The sequence below is a fragment of the Prunus dulcis genome, chromosome 3 (genome assembly GCF_902201215.1).
Source record: "Prunus dulcis chromosome 3, ALMONDv2, whole genome shotgun sequence".
In the NCBI taxonomy this organism is placed as follows: domain Eukaryota; kingdom Viridiplantae; phylum Streptophyta; class Magnoliopsida; order Rosales; family Rosaceae; genus Prunus; species Prunus dulcis.
In genome coordinates this window covers 15937134-15952189 of record NC_047652.1, presented here as the reverse complement: position 1 = coordinate 15952189, position 15056 = coordinate 15937134, and the positions used below count along the sequence as shown (strand labels likewise).

Here is a 15056-nt window from a genome sequence, read left to right as displayed (position 1 = left end):
TTTATAAAAACACTGAAATAACATGAAAGTTACTAATTATACGGTGCGGTAAAAGATGACTGGCTGTAAAGTGGTGAGGTAATATTGAAGGTAGTTCGGGTTAGTTAAGACATAAAGATCCGTCAACCCCCGCCATGCGCCAGCAAAATTTGGCACGCGCCGCGCACGTTAGCTGAAGCCCAAAAAGAAAAGAAATCCTACCTCATCTTCCATATAAACACAAGCCTGGTGCATGTTAGCACAAATTCAGAGAAAAAACAATAAAAGAATAAAACGAAAGATGTTTTTATTCAATTAAATTTAAACCAATAATTCGCCTCCGGCAAACGATCTCCCTCCTCTCGTCTCCGATCACTCAGTAAGTCTCTCCAGACCCTTAATTCAAATTTATTTATCGATTTTGCTTTTTTCTTCATCTTTTTTTGGGTGCACGAGATTCAAATTCTATCTACTTAAAAAAAAAAAAATTGTGATTGGATATGTATGGATTGATTACGGATTTGCGTTGGTGAATTTGAGTTTGTGGGTTGTAAATTTTTGTTTAAAGATTTGTAGCGAAAGTTTGACCTTTTACTGTTTTTGTAGTTTTTTATTTTTGTGATTGATTGTTGATAAAACTGAGGGATTTATGGGTTCAGGTCAATCCGTCAAGTAATTGTTCAAAGTTGTTTGAGTTAAACGTTTACTATCTGGGATGATGATAAAGTTCTAAGCTTTTGTTTAATGGGTCTCAATTCAACTAAATTTCCAAGATTTTGAGCAACACTTTTTGCTGACAATTAAATGGCGCCTAGTTCTTTGTTCAATTCAGTTTAGTTGAGCTCGGTTTGTTCATATGCAGAATGCTAACTATTTCAAATAAGTAATATAAGTATGTAAAATTTATTTTGTTGTATAATGTATTGGCCTTAGGGAGACATACCTGAAGAAAAAGTGACCAGGTAGCATGGATGAAGAATTTACAAGTGTGGAGCCTCCATCTTTGGTTGATCTGTGCATTAATACGGCAATAGATAATATAAGGCACCTTGGAGATGTTGGTGAAACAGAACTTTATTTTCTTGAGAGAATTCTACCACATTGTACGGTCGATCAGTTGAGGCATGTAGAGAAGAGTACAAAAGTAAGTTGTTCCACTTTGTTTTTATATAAATGTTTTTGTTATGCTTCAGCAGAAGTTCTGTGATGTTTATTAATTAATTCGTGTAGGGTAGAGATTTGAGTCCAATAACAGATAATTTGTGGAGGAAATTATATCAAAAGGAGTTTGGTATTGAGAGGACTAATCTGGTGATTGAGAGGATGAAAAAGAAGAAAGTTTCATTCAGATGGAACCAATTGTATGAGGTGAGTTCCCTCATTCTGTCCAACCAAATTTGTTTTCATTTAGCTTCAGTAGTCGAATCCCATTATTTTAGTGTGTAGCTTAGTTTTGGTTACTTGATTTAGCATTTCTAGATCTACTTTATATTTCTGACTTATAAGAAGAAAACAGGATAAGAATTTCATTGTGGGTGATTACTTTCAGGCCAAATTGAGGGAAGTGGATGAGGCTGAAAATAAAGTAGCTGACCGCTTGAAGAGTCTATATCAAAAGGAAGATGCTCGTAAGTTTACCTCACCACATCCTAGCAAACCGAACAACAGTATGCTAATTTCTACATGATTAACTTACTTACCAATCATTCAAATTTTGCAGGAAAACAAAGTCGGCAAGTTCGTATTTGCACAAAGGTTCCGCCATCATCGAATAAAAGAAGCTTTGGTAAGTATTTCTGTTCTCTTATAGTTGGATCTCTTGTGATGTGTCAGTCCCTTCAAGGACTAATACATCGTCAACTAGGGTGCAGAATAAATGTGTTTTCTTGGTTGTTTTTCTGATAATTCTTTTTAGGCAATGGGCCTGGCTACAATGTTACCGCAAAGAGCAACTTGATGAAGAAATCAAAAATAGATTTTCTTAAAAGGTAATGTTGTATCTTAAAATGATGCATGATGTGCCATGCCCCTTAGGCTTGTTAGCTGATGTTATTCCCTCAAGTTGCAATTTATTTTATTGTTACAGTTTTTGTATATCATATTCAGTAAATCATCAAATTGTTCTGATAATTATCTTGAAGCCTTATGTTCAAAGATCTTGGGTCCATCAGTGATTCTTCTCAAGATTACCCTTGTTGAGCGATAGACTTTCAAGATATTGACTTTGTTCTCCTCTTTTTCTTATGAGCAGTCATGAGGTGAGAAATCTTGCAGCTATGAAGAAAAATTCGCTCCAGAAGAGTTACAGGTAAAATTCTTGGATGTATATTCCCGTACTTACAAAGCTACATATAGACTCACTTCCAGCCCTCATTATATCTACCTTATGTTATACAGTGCCCCTCCTGTGAAGCGGCCAGGTGAGTTTTCCGGGAAAGATTCGGCTTCAAATTCTAAACAACCCAAGCCAATAGAGAGGAATTTAAAACGCTATCCTTTCTGAACATTTTCATCAGTGAAGACAAGGGTGTCAGATGGATTGCTCAGTTGAGCTCTGCAACTCATACCCTATTGAAGCATGGCTCCATTTGTAAACAATCTTGGTGGCTTCAATCTTGTTATCCTCAACATGATTTCAGCTGTCCTCATTTTCAATTGTATCAATCAATAAAAATCGTTTTTGTTCTTCATTTCTTTTTTTTCTTTTGATCATCTTGCTTTTGTAGTAATATTTCAAATCTGTAACAATAAGGGATTATAATTTGATTGTTATATCTTAGTTAGGGTGCGGTTGGTTCATGGGACAAAATGTTCATTATAGCTAGTTTAAAAATTTAGCGTATTTTCCTGCACGTTTGTACCCGACTTTTTTGTTTATCAAATTATTATCAGCTCAAAGGCCACCTGCTGGTTTAATATTGAGATTTAGCTCAAAGACCACCCCTAACTTTGTGAAACCATACCAGGCAACCACAATTTTTTATATAAAGAAAATTAAATAAATCTGAAGCCACTCTTGCCGTATTATCAGAGGTAAGAATAATGGTGCAGCGATCAAATAACCATACTGTAGTAATTACAATAAACCAAAGACTTCCTGTCGACAAATATTCCAAAACCTTGAACTGATGTAAGTTTTGTTACAAATAATTCACAATAAATAGAAACATACATGAAGGAGATGAAGCTTTTATTCCGAACATAAGACCGTCGAGCTAAATAATAATAGGATTCCTCTGCAGAACAAGAAGCACAACCAGCACCACACATCCTAAGAACAAACATATAAACTATCCTCCCAATCAGAAAATGATATCATCATCCTTTTCCATACCCGCTGACAACATGTTCTGAGCTGAATTTAAGGAAACGCCCTTCTTCAAAGATAACTTTTCTGCAACCTGATCATCGGCAAATTGCTTGGCAGATGCCATCTGTCTTTCAATCTCCCTCTTCTTATAACCCTGTATCTTCTTTAACCTGAAAAAATCCTCCCTTTCCAGTTCATCCAACTCCCCCTTGATATAACTTATTGTATTTTCCAACCTAGGCTTCACAACATTCTCTAGAGCATTGACACGACGATTTGTGGTCTTGATTGCTTCATCAAGGGTTAAAAATGATGTTTGAAGTGAAGCAAGCTCCACAAGAACCTCAATTGCTTTCACATAGGCAGCACGACAGAGTTGGACCTGTTGTCCACCTCTGGCCAATCCAGTGAGATCATTCTTGGTCTCACCTTCAGTAAAATATTCGAACTTTGGGAGCTTTACACCAGCAACATTCTCTTGCTTTGATCGAACTTTAATAGAGGCATTTTGGACATTCTCAAGAACAATGTGCTTGATGTTCTCACCAGCTACATACTTGGCTTCAGTAAGGGCAAAGGATGAGTTTTTCATAACATCTCCCATGGATTCTTTGGTTGAGACAATATTTTTAAGAATCTGACGAAACTGCACAGTTAAAGCATCACTCTTCTTCTTGAGCAGAGCATGACCTCTTGTCGCACCCACAAGGCGAGCTTTCATAACTCCAAGCATTGTAACTGTAGGAACTACAGTCAAGCGCTGGCTTTGGCCGGACATGTTTTCAAAGATCTAAACCATAATGGATATACATAATCAGGGATCAATCAAATTCCAGATGGCAGTTAATACACAAAGGATGCATCAATCCAACACCACAAACTCAACACAAAAAACTCTTGAAAATCATGGAGAAAAACAAATTCAGAAAATAAAAACACAAGCATGTGTAAATTCGCAGTGACTAATGAACATGTATCGATTGCACTTTTGAGGAAATTTCCAATCTAGCCATGAATAGTCACAGGAATCGGGCAAATTCAACAGAAATCAAACAGCAGATCCAGAACAATTGAGAGGGCAAAAATCCCATGATATCCGTACAAAATTACAACAAAAAGAAAATAGTTTATAGAAGACGAAATAAGGAAAAATGCGAAAAGGGGCAGCGCACCTGATGAGAGCTCCTAGAGAATCCAGAGAAATTTTATTTATTAAGGGTTTGAATTCGAGAGAGAGAGAGAGAGAGAGAGAGAGAGAGAGAGAGAGAGAGAGAAGGGCTGGAGCATTCTATGATAAATTTTACCCTCTAAAGCTAACCTACATGATTTGATTACAAGCCCAAGACTTTAGGTGTGCCCAGATGATCAAAATTGATATCACATTCAATTCTATGATTTTGCAACACAAACCATAAATCAAATTCCAAGTCTCTGAATTCGGTTTTCACTGATTTTCCATACTAGTCTCAGCAAGCAAACAAAACAAAAGCATGAAGAAGATCTTCACATAAAAACACTGAATTTTTGAATTCAGGAACAGAAAATCTGGATCCAAATCAGAGCAAAGCAGCAAACACAAGAGAAAGTGAAAGAGAAGGAGAAAGAGATTGGAAGCATAAAGATCAGAAATTGAACCTGGTGTGATCGCCTTCAGCTAACGACGTAAAGGTCTCGCCGGACCGGAAATTGCCGCCGGTGAGTAAGAGAGAGGTGTGGGGCGAGTAGTTTAAATGTAAACAAGAAGTATGATTGATGGGTTGGGTTTGGGTCTGTCTGTGTCTGCGAAACTTCGGGTGAGATTTCGGATCTATCGGATTCGGGTCAATAATGGAGTCCGCTTCGAAGTTTCCGGTTTTGCCAAAATGGTATGGTAGTTTAGTAGTGGTAGGTCTCCCGCTTTAATTAGAGACCATCTTGTAAGAGAAAATAAAATAATCACAAAATAAGGCTTTTCTAATAAAGATTTTAAGTGTTAAAAAAAATGAAAATAAAGATTTTAAGTTAAGAATTAGTTAACGACTTCTAATTTTCACCATCAATTAAATGTGTTAGTAAATTTAATATGCACTATATATGTACAGTCCCGATCTCTTGGACCACAGGAGTCCAAGAGATTATGGTCACCTACCGTTGGATATTAATCCAATGGTTCAAAATGATATATATAAATGCAATATGACATAAATGATTATTATCCGATTCAAGTCAACCGTTGAATTTACATCCAACGGTGAGTGACCATAAATCTCTTGGACTACAGAGGTCCAAGAGATCAGGACTGTATGTAATCCAATAATTAATAAAATTATATTTTAATTTTAACAATTAAGATATTTATTGTCCGAACATTCGAGTTTTTTAAAATTATTAATACAATGATATTAGGAGAGAGAAATCACACACATGAATCATGATCTAAAGTGTAAGAGTAAATAGTGTGAACTACTTAACCTTTAAACCCTTTATCAAAGAAGAGAAATGCTTCATAGCTTACATCTCTAATGATATGAAGAGAATGTTTGGTGTTTATCTATTTTTAATTTGTCAATTATAGCTTAACATGATGTAAAATATGCTAAGGGAGTAAACTCATGTGCAAAAGGATAAGCACATTGTCATGATCAACTGGCATAATTCACAACATTTTTTTAAAGGTTAAATACCTTTTTGGTCACTGAATTTTACACGAAAATTCAATTTGGTCACTATGTTTTTCAAAATTTACAATTTATAGACATTATGTTATCATCCACAAGTGTTGTTTTTATTTTTATTTTGTTAGGATCACGTTCAAGTCTTCTTCCTCTAACTCAATGAATTAGGTTATATTTTGCTATTAGGATTTAAAAAATTTGGGGAAATCTTGGGTTGAAATTGAAATTATGAGGTATAAGGTCATGAGGATCATTTTTGCTCACCACTTTAGCCAACCCAATGTGTACCTCACCACCGTTTTCAATACTTGTCACACTCAAACTAAACACAATTAAATAATTGTGATTGATATTATATTTATCCAAGATGAAGATATATATATATATATATATATATATTGACTTTTCCTACAAGGAAGAGTAATTAGCTAATTACAAGGAATCCTAACCAGGTAGCTATTCTAATTAGGATGTTGATTTACAAGGAAAAGTAGGGCTGAGCATCACATACATTCATTTGCCCAGCAAGGGGGCTCCCGGCCAGTTTTGAAAATAGACAGTGAAAATAATATAATATTGTTTAAGAAAAATAGTGAAAAGAATATGCACAACACAAGTCATTTCCATATAAATATAGGATCCAAAACAGTTGCATGCTCACACAGCTTTCGCCAACGTTTTTTGAGTACCCATAATATGTTTGTCTAACGACTGATCACTTAAAGACCAACTAATATTGACAGGACCCGACCCAATTTCCATTTTGGAATTCGAGCCAAGTCCCGTGCGTATCCGACACCTGGCGAATGTCGGGCACAAGGGACCTTTTTACCCTTCTTGCTTCAACTCTTCTTTAAAATTCCCTTAGACTTCTGCCGAAAATTCGGCAGAGTCTCCCCTGTATCTTGACCAATCCCAAAATTTTTCACCTGTCAAACATTCAACAAAACCACACCAACTGCCAGAATAGGGTAAACCAATAATCGCCAGTTTCAGTTTTTCCACTAAAACTCGATATCAGAGCAATTTTCTAAATTCCAAGATTTCAGGGATTTTCTACTAAACTCTACCTGACTTTGAAGCGCGGAGGCTATGAGTGGCCCGGTGGTGGATCCTGTGCACTTCTACGACCTGGGGGCGAAAAACAAGTTTTAAATTGTGAGTGGACAAAAATGAAGTTCTTAAAAACAAGTCAGAATATAATACCCCCGTTTTGAAATAACTAAGGATATATATATATATATATATCAATGATTTAACTATATCTCAATATAAAAGATTCTATAAGCATGAATCAGTATGCTGATGCATAAACTTACATAATCGATCAGATATATAAAAATATCACTGCCTGGAGAAATCAAAGAACTGGCATAACTGAATAAAAATACAAAAATATAAATGTGCAATTACTGAGAAACCAATATAAAATGGCTGAAAATCATCCTTGAATAAAAGAAAACTCAAAATCCTTTGAAAATACCACCTATTTGTACCCCTGTCATATCCGTCAATTCCCTGGCAGGTCTCGGGCGCCACACAGTCCACCCGAGCCGCAAACTGGCGAAATCAGGGGACTATGATCAGCCTGTCCCGCTGGCAGATTCCTCGATGACACCAAGTCAGCTCGAGTAGCTCTGGCAGGATCAGGGGACCGTAGTCAGCCTGATCCGCAATCTGGCGGGTCTCGGGGACACGCAAGCCGCAATCCTGGCTGTCTCGGGACACCAAGTCTGCCGAGCCTCAAATCCTGGCACTCACGGTCCGGCGTCCCCGAAACTCGTGAGGCAAAGTCGAGTGCACTGACATAAACTGAAATCGGGCCGGATGTCCGTAGACATCGGCCCAACTCTGGGTAATCACCAAAGAAAATGGGTACGAGGTGGGTTTAAAATAAATTCCTTTAGAAAAAGAAAATCTCAAATTGTGCTGCTATTTCAACTGATTCCAATCTCAAACTCTGTTTCTATAGCTGGTAAATAAGCAGCACAGATTTATAAAACTATTACTGTACTAATCATGTTCAAAACCACAATCAGGTTTACTCAAGATCAAATAAAGAACTTTATTCAAATAAACTCATTTATATAAAATCAATATAAAATCACTTATGAAATCTTACTTATAGAAAGTTCTCTATATAACTCATTTATATAAAATAATTCGTGAAAGAAAGTCCACTCACAGATGGTCCGAGCTAATTTGGCCATTTGAAGGTTCCTCCTGCTGATCGGCTGGACCTCTGATGCTTGATTATTCATGAATAATAAATTAATAAACTGTTGAATAAAAGAATTTCAATTAAACACCCTGCCCCCGGCTCCTAGAAATATGTGCGTTCAAATCCAAGTTACTCCTGAACCCATATTAGCCTTTTCAGACACTTGGACCAGTTTCAAAAGGTCCGACGCTCAGCTAAGCGATACACTGCCCGATCGGCCGACCCGGGACCCCGTGGGTCCACGACCTCCGATGGCCAATCTGGGCTTCCCTGAAGGTTCCTTACAGAGAGGGAACCATGTTCTGCGAGTTTGGTCCAAAACGGACGGTCGGATTGGCAAAAATCGCGTTATCGTTTAAAATCCAAACCCTAGCCCCAGGGTTCGCGATTTCGGAGTATCCGGGACTCCGATTCGCAATCCGTCGAATCCTACGTGATCCTGAAATCACGTAGACCGACATATCCAAAGTTCAGCGCGATCCAACGATTAAACGACACTGCACCCACGGATCGCGCGATATGGAAAATCCGTTCGGGGCTCAAACGGACTCCGAATTAAGATCCGCGAAACCCTACGCACTCGTGACGACACGAGGGTCACAAAACTGCACAGGATTTCATCACTACCGTCGCCCACGCGCTCCAGCTCGCGCGGGCAGCTTTGGGTGTCCAAAGCGATTTCGGGTGGCCGAAAAATCTCGGAACCAAGACTCCAAACTCCTGCCCTAGGTAAAACACCCCATTTGGAGTCACTTTTGTTCTTGGACCACCCCCAAAAAGTGACCAGAAATAGTAGTTTCGAAGGGCCGAAGTTTCGGCCAAACTTCAAGTCGAAAATCGAACCCCTTAACGCTAAAATCGATCGAAGCCCATATACCCATCAGCTAGAACACGAAAAATAGTTGAGAAACCATACCTCACTCGATCGATTTGGTGGAGAAACGAAGGAGAATTTCGAGCTGGAAGTTTGGGTAGCTTCGGACGAACCTCCGTCGGAAAACACGATTTTCCGGCCAGGTCAGGGCAGGCCCGGGGTGGAGGTTGGTGAGGTTGCGACGGCGACACGGAGGTGGACCCGTAGGTGCCCACGGCGGAGATCGGCTCGACCTGTGGTGGCCGAGCCGTCGCTTGGAAGGCGAACGGTCACACTGCTGGGCGACGCGAGGGAGAGAGAGAGGGAGGAGAGAGAAAGTGACGGGGAGAAGAGAGAGAGGGGGTATAAAATCTGACTTTTTGGCCAAATTACCATTTTGCCCTTAGCGGTTTTTAGACCATAACTTCTTCGTTACGGCTCCGATTCGGATCTACTCCGTGTCTAAGAACTCCTTTCGCCGCGCTCTACGCAATGGCATAAGTGAAATTCCGAAATTCTTTCTCGATCAAAAAATCAAATTTTCCCCCATTAAAATATGCGAGGGCAAACTTGTCTTTTTGTAAGAAGATATTGTCCTTAGTTTTTAGATATTTTCTTCTTTTTTAGATATTTTGTTTTGGGTTCTTACAAATATGGTCTAAAATATCCAAAAGTCCTTCAAGTTTCATCCCTGGTCCAAAAATGATCCGTTACGGTAAAGTTAAAGTCCAAATAGTTCAATATTGTTCATACATTTGGACGAGAGGAAATATGTATAATCGGGCATGGTAATATCAGTCAAAGGAAAATGGTAAATAGGCCCATAAGAATGTTTTGATCATATTCAAACTGGCAGAGTTACGGTATAGGGATCCAATTGTAGGATTAACTTGGGAAATTACCCAATTTAAGAAAATAAGATTAACTAAATTTAACAATTTTAAATTGGGCATTATAATAACTTAGAAAGAGGAATGAGGAATTAAAAAGAATGAAATACAAGATAAGGAGTATGAATTATCTCGGTAAAATAGTGAGATGAATAGTAAGCTGAGTGAATAGTACCCCGGGTGAAATTGATAATAAGGATGAATAGTAGGCACTGATAAAATTAAAAGCATCATTAAATAAATGCTTAAAATAATATTAAAATATAGTAACATTTAATTATAGGGAGTCAGTAGGAGCCTACCATGGTTGGAGGTGAGTTTTTTTCAATTCCTGCCTAAATTTTAGCTGAGAAGGTGGTTTAAGGAGTCTATTGTGAATGTTCTTAACCTCTATCCCTCTTCAATATATTTCTGTCCAGCATATTTTTTATTTCTCGAAACATTTTATTATTATTACATTGAGGAAAGACAACCCTAGGGTTTTGATCACGGGTGCCAGGCAAGAGGGAAGGAGGAGGGCCACAACCACTGTGGTAACCCAGAATTGGCTCTTTCTTGAAACTTTAAGTTTACGATGCAATGGGATAAGTGGTGTTCTACCTATGATAAGAATGCCAAAAGTTATTTCTCACCGAATTATTAGAGCACTAAATGTTGTGAAATTAATTTCACATTTTCTTACGCACTACTAGTGTATAGCTTTGAGCTTCAATTTAACATTTTTTAGGATGACCACGTAAAACGTTGTCACTTTAGTACATGTGTGAAATTTGAGGTCCATCATGTATTATTTTGAAACCCCAAAAAATAAAAAAAATAAAAAATAAAAAATAAAAAATTGTATTTTATTATGATGTAAAAAATGACACATTTCAACTTTCGCACCAGCGGCCATGTTCTGATATGGCCACTGAGCATTGTCAAAACCGCTATCAAGGAAATCCAAGACCTCTTCACAAACTTAAACGCTTGCTATGCCTCAAAGATATATACGCTTACTTAATAAACGCTTCTGCATCTTCCTTGTACACTACACGGACCCCACACATCTTCATCACTGTGCCGATGAATGTGAATGAAAATTCAAGCTCAGTGTGCATATGCAGGCACTGATGGTCAAGAAATTGCAGTTACTTAGAGCCAGTTCTGTTAGAGAATGCATACCAGATAAAGAAGGCAACCGCAAACCTGTGGGATTTGGACTTTCTTTTGGCAGCATGAATGACAGGAAAGTGAAGAGCATAATACTCCATGGTTTAGATGAGGGTCCTTTTACTTTACATCCATGGCAAGATAGCTCCTTAAGGTTTTTCAAAAGACCAACAGAGGGAGGCAGTTCGCTTCTAGCAGTAAAACGCACATCAAGCCTTTCCCAATAAAACAAACATCATCCACCCTTGCATCTAAACACGAATTGATAATTGGTTTCAATCTTGAATCAATTCCAACAAAGTCGTCCACAAGACTTAATAATGTTGGGCGTAATCTTTTCCATACCAATTCAACAATATCTTTGACGAGCTTTGATTCGGACCTATGACAAAGAATAGAGTTATATAATAACAACTGGGAAAAAAAAAAATAGTTGCTATTTGCACTCCGAAAAAGTCACCATGCATTCATTTTCCTTCTTTCTGAAAATATAAGGGATGACGGCACTATGACCTTTTTGGAGTACCAATAACAGTTCCCAAAACAAAATATGTGATACGTTTCACTAGTTATATCATGGGACCTTAATCAAGCCAAATCTCATTAATTACACATCAATGTATGCTGTGCATTTTATTATGAAGCCAAAGTTGAATTGTTTCGAATGGCATTTATAGCTGCAGGTGGGGCATATTTCCTATGTCCCTTGTTACTTGTATTATAATTTTTTTTACCAAAAAGAAAAACAGCTATTGTTAAGTTATGCAATTTAGCAATCATTCATAGTTCTTGCACTAAAACTTGCAAATATAATTGGATCTATTTCCTTTCCTCAAACAGAAGTCACACTAACTATGTGTATATATAAATCATCAAATAAGAAAAAGGACGTTGAAAACAAAATCAAAACGTGAAATGTTACCAGTCCTTTGAATCCCATCCAGAGAAATTTGCCACTTTTGTTAAACCATATCTCCATCTTTGCACCTTCTTTTTGTCATCTTTAAATTTTTCTTCATGTTTAATGAAGGCTTGTGTAAAACTCCCTGTTTGCTTTCGCACATCATAGGGATCGACATTGTAGAAAATTGGTAGCACTGTTTCTCTTGCTTCCATGAGTTCAAGAATCTGCAAAAGTTCATCCAAGCACCATGTTGACGATGCATAATTTTCTGAGAGAACAATGAGTGCAAACCTCGATTCTTCAATTGCACTAAACAGTTCTGGAGAAATAGGTTTCCCTTTTTGAAGTTCAGGGTCATCCTTGAAAGTTATTATTCCATGATGCAGTGTACAAGTGGTCTGTGAATCGCTTCCGGGTGTCATCACCTCTAAAACTCAGAAAGACATCATATTTCCATTGACGATTGGAAGGGGAGGAAGATGAAGAGGAAGCTCTGAAACGCTTTGGGATGTCACGACCTCTAAAACTCCAAAAGACATCATATTTTCATTGAGGAGTTGAAGAGGGGGAAGATGTACGGGAAGCTGTGAAATGCTTTCTGGTATGATCACCTTGAAAACTCGGGAAGACAACTTATTTCCACTGAGGAGTTGAAGTGGGGAAAGATGTACAGGTTCTTCCTGTGCTCATTGCCAAAGTACTCTCGAAAGCTTTCATCATCATTTTAAGAATTGCCGCTTGGATATAAAGTAAACAAGACAAGTTTCCTTTTTCTTTTTTTGTGTTGTTTTTCTACTGCATAGAAAACAGAAATAGGAACGGTTTCCTTTTGTGAAGTGATTGTAGAAAGAGATTTATAACTATACTATGAACTATGAAGTGGCAAATATAAGTTGTTTTCTAGCTTGTTATGGTTGTTTGTGTCTTGGCTTCATCTTGTTCTGGAATCCAATATAGTTACACATACACACACAGTGAACTAGTTGGAGTGGCTGATGAGGAACAACCAGTGAACTAGTTGTGTTGTTGCTTAAAAGAAATGGTTATAACAGTTGGATTCTTTGGGACTTGATGAGAGACTGAGAGAGACGTAAAGACAGAGGATCCACAAAGATCCAAGGAAGTCAGAATCATGCCAACTATTGACAAACAGAAGTTGTTAACTGTACTGGCTGATCATGGTGAGGACTGTTTGTTTGGGACTTGATGAGAGACTAGAGAGGCCGAAAGACGGAGGATGTGCAAAGATGCTTCCTCTCAAGTTCCAGCGTCTTCTTGGAAAAGCTTGAAATAATTAATTTAAGCATCTTCCGTTCTAAGTGCATGCATTAAAAAATTTCTTTTTTGTTCAAGCATGCGTTGATAATTAGGTGTACTAAGGTTGTTAGGTTGAAATAAAAATATTAATTATTTTTTATAAATAGTATAGGCGCGGGGCTATATACTATGGATTTTTTTAAATAAAAAAGCGTATAGCCGCGCGGCTTTACTGGGGCCTTTTTTAAAATTCCATTTTATAAATAGTATAGCCGTGCTTTTTGTTTATACATATAAACACTGTGATCTTTTTTGTACAATTGTTTTTTCCGATTTTTGTTTATCAATAAAAGTAATTTAGAGCATTATTCATTACAATTACGCCATTACCCAAGTCTCTATCGTCCCCTTTCGAGTTTTTACTTTTCCAGAAATATTACCCGTATAAAGAATTTAAAATTTTCTCGTTTAATACTCATATTGTACACTTACATATATATTTTTCATGTTTAATACACTTTTTTTTTCACAAAATTTTCAATAATACACACAAATTCACGTATTATTCACAAAATACTCACATATTATTAAATAAAAATAAATTATTAATATATTTAAATACTAATTATTCATTAAGTAAATAATAATCAAAACATAACTACTAATTGAAGTAATTAAAAAACAGAAACTCAGATTACGATATTCAATGGGTATAGCCGGGCGGCTATACTTTTATAAAAATTCTATTCAAAGAGTATCGCCGGGCGGCTGTACTGTAGAAATATGCTTAACGATAAGAGTATTTAGAGCATTATCCATTAATATTAGGCGATTACCCGAGTCTCTATTGTCCCCTTTTGAGTCTTACTTTTCGAGATTTATTATCCATATAAAGAGTTTAGCATTGTCACGTTTAATACTTGTATTGTATACGCACACACATATTTTTCATGTTTAATACACTTATTTTTTACAAAAATTTCAATAATACACACAAAATTCCCGTATTATTCACAAAATACTCATGTATTATTGAATAAAAATAAAATATATTAAAACATTTAAATACTAATTATTCATTAAATAAATAATAATCAAAACATAACTAATAACTAAAGTAATTAAAAAAAGAGAAATTCAGATTATGCTATTCAATGGGTATTGCCGAGCAGCTGTACCTTTAAAACAATTATATTTAAATCGTATAGCCGCACGGCTACACATTTGAAATATTCTATTTTTTTACCCCTGTATTCGACACTAGAGGAGGCTAATGGGTAGGGTTTATATTTTTGTTTGAGAGACCGGGCTTAGCTGGCTCTAATACCAATTCAAACTAAGCACATGATTGAATAATTGTGATTGATATTATATTTCTCCAAGAGGAGGATATATATATATATATATATATATATATATATATATATATATATATATATAGTCCCCTTCTATTGAGGGATCCCTTAAATATTATTTGAGGGACGCCCTTTAGGATACTCTACAATTTTTTTCCCAATGATCCAAACCATCTATTTTTTAGGTCTTCATTCATAGATCATCCTTACAAAAAATTAGACAAATTGGAAACCGTTTCGACATCAAATTGTGTCTTACAAAATCAATGAACACGGTGCTTCAAGAAAATGCTAAAATTTCAATAACTTAATTGAGTGGTCAAATGATATCGGATTGAAGTGATTTTTTTGTAGAGATGATCTTTGAATGAGTATCTACAAAATATACGGTTTGGATTAGTGAAATACAATTCGGAGTGGGGTCTACAAGGGGTGTCCCTCAAATAAGCTTATTTAAGGGATCCCTCAATATAAGCTTTCT

At 36.7% G+C, this 15056-nt stretch overlaps 2 protein-coding genes across 2 annotated transcripts; one reads left to right on the top strand and one right to left on the bottom strand.

Moving 5' to 3' along the window:
- Positions 1-207: 207 nt before the first annotated feature.
- Positions 208-2778, top strand: LOC117621233 (transcription elongation factor B polypeptide 3). Its single transcript, XM_034351588.1, has 8 exons — positions 208-358; positions 913-1123; positions 1210-1347; positions 1529-1607; positions 1700-1765; positions 1895-1967; positions 2231-2287; positions 2377-2778. Exons 2-8 carry the CDS (start codon positions 947-949, stop codon positions 2480-2482), a joined length of 696 nt encoding a protein of 231 aa, XP_034207479.1. The 5' UTR covers positions 208-358; positions 913-946; the 3' UTR covers positions 2483-2778.
- Positions 2779-3006: 228 nt separating this feature from the next.
- Positions 3007-5216, bottom strand: LOC117621232 (V-type proton ATPase subunit D). Its single transcript, XM_034351587.1, has 2 exons — positions 4925-5216; positions 3007-4079 (listed from the first exon to the last, which is right to left on the bottom strand). Exon 2 carries the CDS (start codon positions 4065-4067, stop codon positions 3282-3284), a length of 786 nt encoding a protein of 261 aa, XP_034207478.1. The 5' UTR covers positions 4068-4079; positions 4925-5216; the 3' UTR covers positions 3007-3281.
- Positions 5217-15056: the final 9840 nt, after the last annotated feature.